Source organism: Phyllobates terribilis, unplaced genomic scaffold, assembly GCF_046119375.1.
Source record: "Phyllobates terribilis strain yellow unplaced genomic scaffold, ASM4611937v1 Scaffold_5__5_contigs__length_657084704, whole genome shotgun sequence".
Lineage (NCBI taxonomy): Eukaryota > Metazoa > Chordata > Amphibia > Anura > Dendrobatidae > Phyllobates > Phyllobates terribilis.
In genome coordinates this window covers 316,013,551-316,025,832 of record NW_027362765.1, presented here as the reverse complement: position 1 = coordinate 316,025,832, position 12,282 = coordinate 316,013,551, and the positions used below count along the sequence as shown (strand labels likewise).

General features: G+C 40.4%; 1 protein-coding gene across 1 annotated transcript in view; it reads right to left on the bottom strand.

Annotated features, from left to right (window-relative positions):
• Positions 1-3,001: 3,001 nt before the first annotated feature.
• LOC141273093 (uncharacterized) overlaps positions 3,002-12,282 on the bottom strand; it is a 93,765-nt gene continuing 84,484 nt past the window's right edge. Inside the window, exons 2-5 of the mRNA XM_073684468.1 lie at positions 10,863-11,001; positions 8,226-8,411; positions 8,028-8,151; positions 3,002-4,654 (exon numbers count right to left, since the gene is read on the bottom strand). Of these exons, the coding sequence (XP_073540569.1) occupies positions 3,192-4,654; positions 8,028-8,151; positions 8,226-8,411; positions 10,863-10,940 (1,851 nt within the window). The 5' untranslated portion in view covers positions 10,941-11,001 and the 3' untranslated portion in view covers positions 3,002-3,191. The remainder of the gene's footprint in view (positions 4,655-8,027; positions 8,152-8,225; positions 8,412-10,862; positions 11,002-12,282) is intronic.

The following is a 12,282-nucleotide window of genomic DNA, read 5'->3' as shown; positions in this document are numbered from 1 at the left end:
AACTCCGGTGCTGCAGGTCCTCAAAGGGGTTGGATAGGGAGTTGAATAATCAACTATTGGGTTATCAACTGCTGCTCCTGCCGCCAAACCTCAAAGTGGGAATATAAATGGATAAGATAAGTGAAAAGCGGTCTATGGAGCGCTAATAATGATCACCAAGGGGACAATATCTAGGGCTGAAAAACTTTTAATTAGCCCTCTCCACAACGTGTTTCGATAGCCAAACGATCTTCATCAGGTGATACAGGGGTTTGAAAAGAAAAAAAAAATTTAAAGGGGAATATAGACATAAAAACAATAAAATACAGTAATACATATTACTGAAAAATATTAGAATCTAGAAAATATAAAATGCAATATTAAAAATGCAATAATAAAATATGACATATTATGGAAATAGAAATAATAGTAATTTTGCAGTACGCGGTGCGAGCACCAGTCCCCCAGCCTCAAGGCGTTTACCGGGGTTGTGCAGGGGTGCACAACCCCTCTAGGTGAGTAGCCACTTTGGCCCTCTACACTTCATAATCTACTCATCTGGTTCTTCACATAGCGCGCGCTTTCTCCTCTTTTTTTCTGATTTAGAAATGGAATATTAAGCTTCAATGTCCGAAGACATGCTGGAAGAAGGCGAACTACCTGCTTTCATGCTAATACAGGAAGATAAAAAATACTACTCTTTTTCTGAGGACATGGAGAAATTACTTTGTGCTGTAAGAAGTACAATGGATGTGGAAGAATGGAAGGTAATGTACACTCCAGGAAGAGATATTTGGAGGTCTAAGGTCCAGGAAGAAACTTGCATTTCTCCTACACTAATATACACCGAATCTAAAGACAGCTGAACGATGCTTCGGCAGCCTGTTCGTTCGACAGCCATCTTCGCAAGCTGTCCTATACACAGGAGCATTTGTTCGGCCTAGCGCTCCTGTGTTCTCTATGAGAAAGTCAGCGACTGACACTGTTGGCAGCGGCTTATGTCTGAGAGAACACTGCAGTCTGAAACCTAACATGCTGATCATCATTTTCCCCAACTATGAGCTATCTGGAACCACCATACACATTAGACTGTCAACCAAATCACTTGATGTTCGCCAAGCCAGTCGATATTACTCTGTGTATGGGGGGCCTTAAGTGTAGGTCAGAGATTCCAAGAATCTACACAAAAATTGCAAAGAAAACAACTTTATTATTCAAAGATTCTTCCCAAGAAACAAAGATCCACTAGGCTTAAAAAGTCCTGGGAAACCTATGCTTCCTTTATAAAAACAAATTTCGCTTGCACTGGTGTCACCAGATCGACTTTTCACTGGATGATACAACTTGTAGAATATCTGAGGAAATGTACACTTAGAGAACACACCTCTACTCCAAAAAGCCACAGGATTTATAGCAATCGTCTCAGTTGCAACACGTGTCCTGTGGTTAAAAATGTGGACCGGAGACAATGTATCCAAATCTAAATTCAGCTCTATCCCATCCCAGAGAGAATATATTTACAGACTTGCGTTAGACAATCTGATTAAAAAAAGCTATGAACAAGGAGAAATACCTTCCGGAACCCAAAATCTTCAAAAGGAAAATATCCTTTTGTCCCCCCAAAAACCAGCCTATCAAAGTCACAGTAAAGATTACTCACGGAACCCCTGTCAAAATTTATTCCAACAATAGAACTACGGTCACTCAAGGGAAGCACAAAACAAAAATCATACAAATCCTATCAGCCACAATATTCTCCTGGGCAGATCATGTTCTCTCCTTGTCAGTCCTCCATCGATTTCACCCCTCCGTGTTGAGTGATTGACAGCTCAGTTGTCCAGTCTGGTGCAGGGGCGTGCTGAGCTGTATGTCTTTATTGACAACTCGGCCGTCCAATCTGAGACTGGGAGGTGCTGAGCTCTCAAGTGTTCACCGTTGCCTTGATTGCTCACCTATTTAACGGAGCTGGCAGTTCCAGATGGCTGTCAGCCATAGCTTCAGCTAACTGTGGTTGGTTTACTCTGTGCCTTGTATTTTGCTTGTTGATGTTTTGCTGCCTGACCTTAGACCTCGTTCTGACCAGCCATCTGTTTAACCCCTTTGCTCTGATCTGCTATCCTCCTAGTATTTTGACCTCGAACCGTTACCTGACTATCACTTTGTCTCTTCTGTTTATGATGTACTCTCCTGGCTATTGACCTCTTGGATTCCTCACTATCCTGACCCACGGCTTGTCCGTGAGAAGTGACTCCGTGTCACACTTCATCTGAAAAGGTCATCGACCTCAAAGCAGACTATCTAAGAAGAGACTTGAAACCTGAAGAGTGTAGTCTAAAGCTCAAGATATTTCCTTTCATAACACAAATATCGGAATATTCAGAAATCAATCTTTTGCAACCAATTAAAATGCAAAAATAACCCAATTCTCTCTAAACGAAAGAGATCCTTGTGTGGGAGTGGATGCCTGTATGCACTGCTAAGAATTCAAGTTGGCTTATGCATTTTCATCAACTTCTCTCATACCAGAAACCTTCCAAAAAATCAGGACAGAAGACCTCAAGACAATACTTTTAGCTCCCGACTGGCCAAAGAGGCATTAGTTCGGACTTTTGACCAATTTGAAGGTTGAGCTGGAGTGACAGAGGCTTCAGATCTACAAATAGTTCTTCAACCTCATTTGTATATCAATTCAAATACTGATTTCTAAGTGACAAAGGAACGGACTAGCCATGTAAAGGTATTGCTGGACTTGTCTTTGAAAGAGCTACATGGGCATATAAATAGCTTGGGCACGGTGAGGTGCTGGAGTCCTGACAGATTCCCTTTAAGCACGATTTGAGAACATTGACCAGAGATGTGATTGACAGCGGAACAAGGAATACTTTGGGAGTGACATAAAAAGTAGAATATAGCTTGCTTCTCCACCCAATTTAATATCAGCCAATATTAATATAGGTGTCATCCTGCACAAAAAAAGACATAAGTCAATAAAAATGTAAGCAATAAAAGTAGTCACTCTATAGTTTTCTCTCAGACTTAGTCCCTGATGAGTTTCATTTTACATTCAAATAATACTTTCAGAGATTTAAGAAACACAAAATATGTTCTTTTTATACATTTCATTTTAATTTACAAATGAAAGGGACACTTCAACGGGCAAGAATCACACAGATGCACATAAATGGTATTAGTATCTTTACACCTATCATCCACTAAACACTTTTGTCATATATAGAATAAGCTCCAGTATCATAAATGTTGTGAGACCAGCCATTTCTTTTATGGGAATTCCAATGATCTTGCAACCTGTTGTCAACATATTTCTCAACATAGGTGGCTGGTTTCTCTGTCTCGTGAGTTCTGAGATGCCGGTTCAGGTGACCTTTGTGTCCAAAACGTTTACCACATTCGGAGCAAACAAATGGTTTCTCTCCCGTGTGAATTCTTTGATGAACAACTAGATTGGAGTTGTTGGTGAAACATTTGTTACATACAGGACAAACAAACAGTTTTTCCCCTGTATGGATTCTTTGATGTATGACCAGGCTTGACTTATAGAAAAATAACTTTCCGCACTGTGGACAAGATACTTTATTTCCATTATGCATTGCCTGGTGTTTGATGAGGCCAAAGTGGGAGGTGAAGCTTTTCTCACATGTGGAGCAGATATACATTCCTTCTACTTCAGCCTGGGTGGTCCGGTGGTTCACAAATGGCACCTTTTCAGGTGTTTTATTCCAATCCTTGTATTTTGTGACAGAAAATCTCTTGCTTGTTTTTGCGACATCTTTCATTCTCTTCATCGCTTGCCCAGGAGTTGATGTATGAAGCGTTTGCGTACAGTCTGTGGGGATGTATAGTTCATAGCCTTCTTCCTGAGAGATGGGTTCCTCTTTAACTTGTTTAGGTGTATATTGTATTTGCATGTGATCAGGTGGGTTGTAAATAGAAGAATTTAGATAGTTTTCTTCTTCACAAAGAACAGGTTCCTTCTTAATATCAGCTGGTGTGTATTGAGGAGGACCCACTGCGTAAATATTAGCTCCTGTGTCCTTTACCTTTCGCCATGACTCCTCCTGATCATGAGTAGGCTGATATTGTGTGGGTCCGTAACTGTCAGTTTCTGTGGGTACAGCTTCTTCCTTAATTTGAGTATACAAATATTGTGCCTGCGTACAGGATGTACCTGCAAAAGTATCCATAGAAATTTCTCTAATAAAAGACGGGACCTCTGGATGACTAGGCTTCACATCTGCGTAGTCTCCTGTTGAAATTCCTTCAGGACAAGTAAACAGTTTCCTAGCCTGAGAAGCTAAATGGTTTCCCGGTGTATGATCATTAGATGTATAATTCACATTGATAGGTTTTATTTCACTAGATAAGCAAGAACTGAGGAGATTTGTGGCATCACCCATTAAGTTTCCATCTTCATTTGTAGAAGATTGACTATTCATAGCTGATACTTCTGGTGGCTTTTCATCTTTAGGTATGTGCTTAAGGGCATCCACTTTGGCTTTACGTTTGTTAATGTACTTGGCCCGTCTTTTTTGGGATTTTCTCCATTTAGAAGCTTTCCGGTCTGCTTTAACTTCTATGTCACTTGCATTTGTATTTATGCAGGCCACTGAAGACAAACCTTGGTCATCTTGTAATGTAGGTTCTTCCTTAATTAAATCTAGAAGAAAGGAATACAAAGCAACGTGATAAAAGCCCATAATCACTACAACACAATTCTGGGTCAGATTATCAGCCCTGAATAATTTATTATCGTTTTCAAAACATCAATCTCTAGGGCTTAGAATGTAAAAATCACATTTTTTTAAAAAACTTTCAAAAATGCTGAATATAAAGTGCACTAAACAAGGGTTAGGCAAAATATAGTCCTATACCAAGAAATACTTTGAAGATCTGGGTTGTTATATAGAGTGAGGCTTTAACCCCTTCACAACCTTTGATGTACATTTATGTCAAAGGTTGCATCCCTGCCTTTGATGTAGCCTTGCACGCCGAGTCCGCATCTTTCCCCGCACATGATGACTGATTTAATCAGCCATCATGTGCTCCGCCATGGCTATTAACCAGTTAAATTTTAACATGTGCCAGCCAGACGCTCGTACTTCATACCGCCCATCGGCGCCCCTATTACGTGATTAAGGGGCGCCAATGGGTTGTCATGACAGCCAGGGGTCTGCTGATGATCCCCGTGCCCATCATTACGATCCTCCTGTGAAGGTTGACCCATCGCTGGCATTCAGGAGATTGTGATTTCTGGTATAAATAACAATGCAGATGCAGTGCTATGTATAGCACAGGCGATTGGAAGATCACAGCTTCTACTAAGTCTACTAAGGAACTATTCAATACAGTAAACGGTCAGAGAAAAAAAGTAAAAAAAAAAAAAATTCAAATCACCCACCTTTTGCCCCATTAAAAATATCAACATAAAAAAATAAATACACATTTGTATCGCTGCTTTCGGAAAAATCTGATCTATCAAAATATAAAATAAATTAACGAGGAAAAAAGATCAAAAAGCCAGAATTATGCTTCCTTGGCCGACACAACATTGCAATAAAACGCAATAAGAGGCGATCAAAACCTAGTATGTACCCTGATATGGAATCAATAAAAACGTCTGCCCTGGATGCAAAAAATAAGCACTCACACAGCCCTAGATCACGAAAACGTTACTGGTTAAATTATTGTATGTATGTAAAAATAAGCCCTCATACGGCTATGTGGACGGAAAAACAAAATAATTATGGCTCTTGGACTAAGGGGAGGAAAAAATGAAAGCACAAAAATGGAAAATCGCAAGGTCATGAAGGGGTTAAAGCTATGTTTAAAGAAAAAAAAAATCTTTTTTGTTTTGTGGGGTCCGTTTTGTCCCGTATTAGGAATGGTCAAATGGAATTCATGCCGAAAACTAATCCATTCGCTGACTGATGTAAATGTAAAAAGGGCCCAACTGATTATTATGGGATCAGTCTGGTTTCAGTTTTTTAGAACAGTAGAGAAGTTTCTTACATGCTGTACTTTTTCTTCCTGTCTAAAAACTGACGCCAGTTTTCAGAAAGGAAAAAGAAGTACAGCATGTAAGAAACTTCTCTACTGTTCAAAAAAACTGAAACCAAATGAAAACCAGATGGATCCCAAGATAATCATTTTTACATTTGCATAAGTCAGCAAACTAGTCCATTTTGGGCATGAATGGAACCGCACTCTCAAATGGACATGTGAACAGAGCCTAAAGTCAGTATTTCAATAGAGTTTCATTAATTCCTTATATAGAGCCTGATTCATCAAACCTTTTACTTTACGGCAAAACAATGGCGTAAAAGCTGTGAAAGGTTGTAAAATGTTGGCGTTTTCATGCCAGTTTATCCCAGCTCTGCTAAATGGGCAGAGCGGGGTGTGATGAGGGCTTGTCGGCGCAGTGATGCCAAAGCTCATATAATTTATGACGACCTGTGGCGTTCCTTACACCAAATATCTTACCCCAATCTGGAGTAAGATTCCTTGCAGGGTGCATAGAAGCGCACGCCCTATGTCAGACGCTCATGATTCATTAAGAGGCGTGTGTATTTTAATGAATCAGGAGCTTCTGACTCCTACATGTCCCCCTCATCAGGACCAGTGATAAAATCACCAGTCTTGTTGAATCGGGCCCATATTCTTTTTCTCATGATAAAATTCCTGTATTTCCCTAAACACAAATTAAAAGGGTTATTCTGGCTCTGCTCACTCCAAGACTTGGAGCGAGCGTGAGCGGTGACATCACTTTTACTGATACCTGCCAGGATGTATACATACATGATGGCTGTCCCAACAGGTATCCGCAAAGGTGATGTCACCGACCCAGCTCACCTTGTAATACAGAAGTGTCCAAAGCTAGGAACGCACTTTAAGGCTTTATTCAGACGTCCATGATTTTTCTAACAACATAAAAACACGGATTGTTGTTCAATAGTGGTTTGGATCTGAGTTTCATCAGTGTAAAAGAATGGGAAGTCCTAATAGTATGAACAGCCATGTTAAACCTAGCAGCCATCTTGTTCAGCAGTTTGAGTAAAGAGTTTTGCAGCTAATGAGATGCATGTTCTACACATGTCCTAATCACAATGAAGCGTTAAAATGATGTCAGTGCCATTAGCAGGTATAATGGTATACACAAAGGTTAATAGCAGCAGCTGCAGGTCAATGTGAGAGTAAATAAGTGGTGTTATATAGTAGTAAATAGTGTTATTGTAATTGTGATATAGAAATTAGGACAATATAGTTGTCAATATGTCATTTCTTAAGTAAGGACATGAGGATTATGGATTTAATGGAGTTTGGTAAAAAATACTCATGAATATTGTCATGTTGCATTATCACATTGTTGTTCTAAAATGCACGTCTTCCCTGCAGTATGATGTTATCATGTATACGCCTTTTGCTGCAATATGTAGTTCCTTTGTTTAAGCTATGCATAAAAAGGCTCTGATACTGTTGTTCGGGGCCATTCCATCGCCATTCAATCGCCAGTCTACAGGCAGTCCGCCACCAAGGCCACACCATTGCCAGATCGAAGCCACACCATGGCCAGACCATGGCCAGATATCCCAATGCTGTTTTGCTTATCTAGACACCTGCGAGTGTCAGTATATTTTACTTCCCTGCATTCTGAACTGTTCTGCTGCGTATCTCTGAATAAACTTCATTCTCTGCTTTGAAGAATTATCTACACTGTTTTCCAGGCTCTTTCAGCTCCTAGTAAGGACTTTCTTACAATCAGTTTCTGGTCAGTGTCAGTTTTTACCATCAGTGTGTCATCAGTGATTTTCATGTATAAAAAAATAGCTAAATTACACAGCCTATCAAAAGGAGTAGCAAAAACCTTGTGACATGTTAGTTGGATAGTGAAATGTACATACCATGGCTTGCTAATGTTATATATTGTTACTATATGTATCTGGATGCATAACCCTGCTACTTACTACATTTAAAAAACAAAAACTAACTGTACATTGTTCCTTGTAACTAGTATGCGATTGGAATTCACTAACCTTTACTACTGTCAAGTTCTTGATCATCCATCAAGACACACTTATAGATATCCTTGTGTCCTTCTACATACTCCCACTCCTCCACCGAGAAACAGACCATGATGTCCTCATATCTGATAGGAACCTGGCACACAAATTACAAGATTGTAGTCATCACCCACAAGCCTCCTTTGGTGTTCTATCCCCAGCAGCGCTCACCTCTCTAGTCAGCAGCTCAATGATCTTGTTAGTGAGGTTCAGAATCTTCTCATCGTTCTTTGTCTCCTGTATCTGTGATGAGGGATTATTCATGGAGAGATTCTGGCTCCAGCGGGATCTCCCACTACTATGAGAAACACTGCTTCTTGTGACATGCAGAGTAGAATGGCTTACAGGTGCATAGTCCTAGAGATAAGTTATAGAGCAGATTATACAGACTTGTAGGATGTAAGGAACAGGCTATGGCACTGCCATTAAAGTAGCACTCCTCCCATCAAAGTTTTTATCCTCTTAATATATTGCAATCACCATATTACATAGCTCTGTTACTTACAATTGCTAATTTTGACCTTCTTACCCAGCTAATTCTTCTCTTTTCCATTAGGTCTATGACATCACGTGATTAAAAAACTGACTAGCTGAATCCTTCTAAGCTCCATTTAGCAACAGGAGGTTGATTTTCCCTGTATGACTCATGAGTCACTGCAAAAGTCAATGGAAAGAGGAAGGAATGATAAAGACAAGGACAATATACTTCCTGTTTCTACATAGATCAGAGAAAACAGAAAAACTAGCTGGGTAGAAAGGCAAAATGAGCAATTGTAAGTACACAGTGCTATATAATATAATTGCAACATATTAAGAGGATGAAAATGTTGATGGGAGTATTTTTACGTTTTTTCTTCAGTAAATCTGTATATATTTGTATGTTGTGAAGTGTGCATGCATTATAATACTCACCTACCGCAGTCTCCGGTATTCAGTGCCGATCTGCTCCTCTTCTCAGTGATGTCACCGCTCTTCAGACTCTCCGGGTCACTCTATGCTCTGTGTGAGCCAGAAGTCTCTTACAATGAAAGCCTATGAAGCCTCATTCTGATGCTCCAGAGGCTTACATTGTAATATTATATATATTTATTATATAATTTATATATGATTATGGTGTGCATTACACAATCTTGCACATACTGCACAGTGGTGGGTTACTGGGGTCCTGAGATCCCTACCGATCCCTCAAAAGGGCGCAGCTCTGCAAGGTGAAGCACTCAGCATATTTATAAAACATTGTATGGTACCATAGACTTTCTATATCATCCGTTCATTGCTCTATGCATGCACTCAAGCAGGAGATGTGTGCTTCTGAAATGTATTTATTTTACTCTCTATATTTTTTGCATGATGAGTGCGAAAATATATATATGTATTTTTAGTCCCATGACTTGGGTCACAACAGGGTACATGACATGCAGCCCCTGTCACAGGTACTTGACTTATTATTCTTGGCTGATAGAACATTAATCACAAGGGAGAAAGGTTAAAGGAATATTCTCATGTTATTAAATTAGCAAGTTTGCAATTGACTTGAGTTTTCTATCTGCTGTGGTTTTCCTGCTGTTAGAGCTTTTATCTTACATAAAGTACAGTTTGTTTCCATGGAGCTTGGCCACCAGAGCATGGAAAAATATGAGCAGTAGCTACGTTCCAGGAGGGGAGTTAACGCCTAAGATCCCAGCCACCTCTCTTTAGACCATTGATTTCTATACTGCAGTAAAGCCCCCGTCTCACATAGCGAGATCGCTGCTGTGTCATGGTTTTGGTGACGTAACAGCGACCTCACCAGCGATGTCGCTATGTGTGACACTTTGCAGCGATCAGGCCCCTGCTGTGAGGTCGCTGATCGCTGCAAAGTGTCCTGGACCATTTTTTGGTCGTTGCCCTCCCGCTGGTCAGCACACATCGCTGTGTGTGACCAGTGGGAGCAGCGATCAGGCTGGTAACCATGATAAACATCGGGTTACTAGGGGCACACGCGCACCTAGTAACCCGTTGTTTATTATGGTTACGAGCCTGCTAAAGTGAGTGGTAACCTCCCGCTCACCGTAGCAGAGTGATAACCATGATAAACAGCGGGTTACTAGGTGCGCGTGTGCCCCTAGTAACCCGATGTTTATCATGGTTACCAGCCTGCTCCTGCTTCAGCAGGCTGGTAACCAGGAGCAGGACATTGTGGAAAGATTCTTTCCACGGTGTCGCTGCTCCCCTGATTGCTGGTGAGCCTGCCTGTTTGACAGCTCACCAGCGACCACATAGCGACGCAGCAACGATCCCTGACAGGTCGTATCGTTGTCGGGATCGTTGCAGCGTCGCTAAGTGTGACGGGGCCTTTAGATGCTCACCTCTTTCCTCCTCCCTTTTGGCTCCTGAGCCAGGTGCTCTTATCAGCACTGCACAATGGGAAATCCCTGGCCCCCAGCAATAGTAGTTTACACAGCTGTTCTCCTAATTACAGCTGACTTTTCTTTTTCTTGGTCTGTTATCTCTATATGCAAATATAGTGATAACATAATGTGTTGTAGCAGGTCAGAGCTCCTGAGCTCAAAAGAGAAGTGCCTGCCGCAAGACAATCAGGAAGTAAGGAGACCGTAGAACTGAAAACTTGAGAATACCCCTTTTAAAGGAAGGAAAATAAGCAGAACTGTGAGAATAATGGTTTCATGGACATGGAACACAAAGATCTAGTAACACCAATAAGAACCATATGACTACAACGTTCCCAGAATCTCTCACGAAACAAGAGATCATTCTTCCATATTATTATAGATCAGATGTTAGTGTAACATTTCCACAATATCTCACCTCTCCGGTCAGCAAGTAGATGATCTCCAATGTGAGTTTTAATATTTGCTCAGTCATGTGATTTCTGTCCTTGTCCATTGTCAATAAATCTGACTAGAGTTCATGGGACGACATATGTGGAGATGAACAATAATGTATCCTACATCACAAACAAAGCAGAGAAATATCTAATTAGTACATATTAATTATTATAATTAAAATAAGCAATAACCTCTTCCTGCCATGGACAATTTTAATTTTTGCACTACCGTTTTTCATTCCCTTCTTTCAAGAGCCATAACTATTTAATTTTTCAATCAACCTAGCAGTATGAGGGCTTGTTTTTTCCCGGTTGAGTTCTAGATTTGAAGTGCACCATTCATCTTACTACATAAAGAGCTTAATGTTGAGGTGAATTCAAGAAAAACATCAGCTGACGTTGAGTCAGCATTTATTTGCTTGAGCCCGTGTTTGGGGAAGAAGCACAGAAGCAGGGTGAAGAGAAGAGAAAGACAGACTATCACCAGTCTGACTTTGAGGGGTCGTCTGCTGACATGCCTGGAGTTCATCTAATATCTGAACCAGTGCCTATTAAAACAGACAGGCCTGATGCTGACATCACCCAAGAAAAATCTCAAAGTTGACGTCACTGATGTGGGCAGCGGCCAGTGACGTCGGACGCAGAGCCGCAGCGCTTCCGGGGGCGGTCGAGATGATGGGAGCGCCATTACTATCCCGCTTACATCGGTAAGTAACGGCATGAACAACTTTGTTGTTTATCGTGCAAAAAGGCTGAAAGTAAATAGACATGGGTAATTTGGGTTAGTTTTTATGTAGAGCACACTTTTCTAGCTTCCAAAACTTATTTGATTTGGAACTCAGGCTGCTAGTTTTACCATATAATGTACTGCAAAAAGGAACAGAAATTCCCAGTGCCTGAAAGTGGTGAAAAAATAAGCAATTGCCCCATATATTATATTACTTTTTTATAGGAGTACTGACCTGATGCCAAACTTGTATAGCTTTTTTTTTTATTTGTGGTTAAAATAAGACAGAAACTTGGCTTGTTTCACCATTTTCTGAGACCCGTAACTTTTCATTTTGACATTGATAAAGCTGTGTGACAACTTGTTTTTTTGCAACACCAGTTGATTTTATTCACAACGTTTACGATGTTCTGATAGCTTAAAATGGTAGTGCTAACATGTCCATGTGTTTTGTTTTTTTATGGTGTTCACTGTATGCATCTAAATAACATAGGGTTTGTGGTAAACACTGTTTTTGATCAAAAAAGCATAAAAACCATCCCACCATCGGGGGTGACTGTCACCGGGTCTGATTTATTTTTGTTTTTGTAGTTACATTGGGAATGCTAATATTTGAAGAATTTACGCCACCATTTCACTTAGATTGGTGTAAGGTATGAATAGCAATTTTGGGA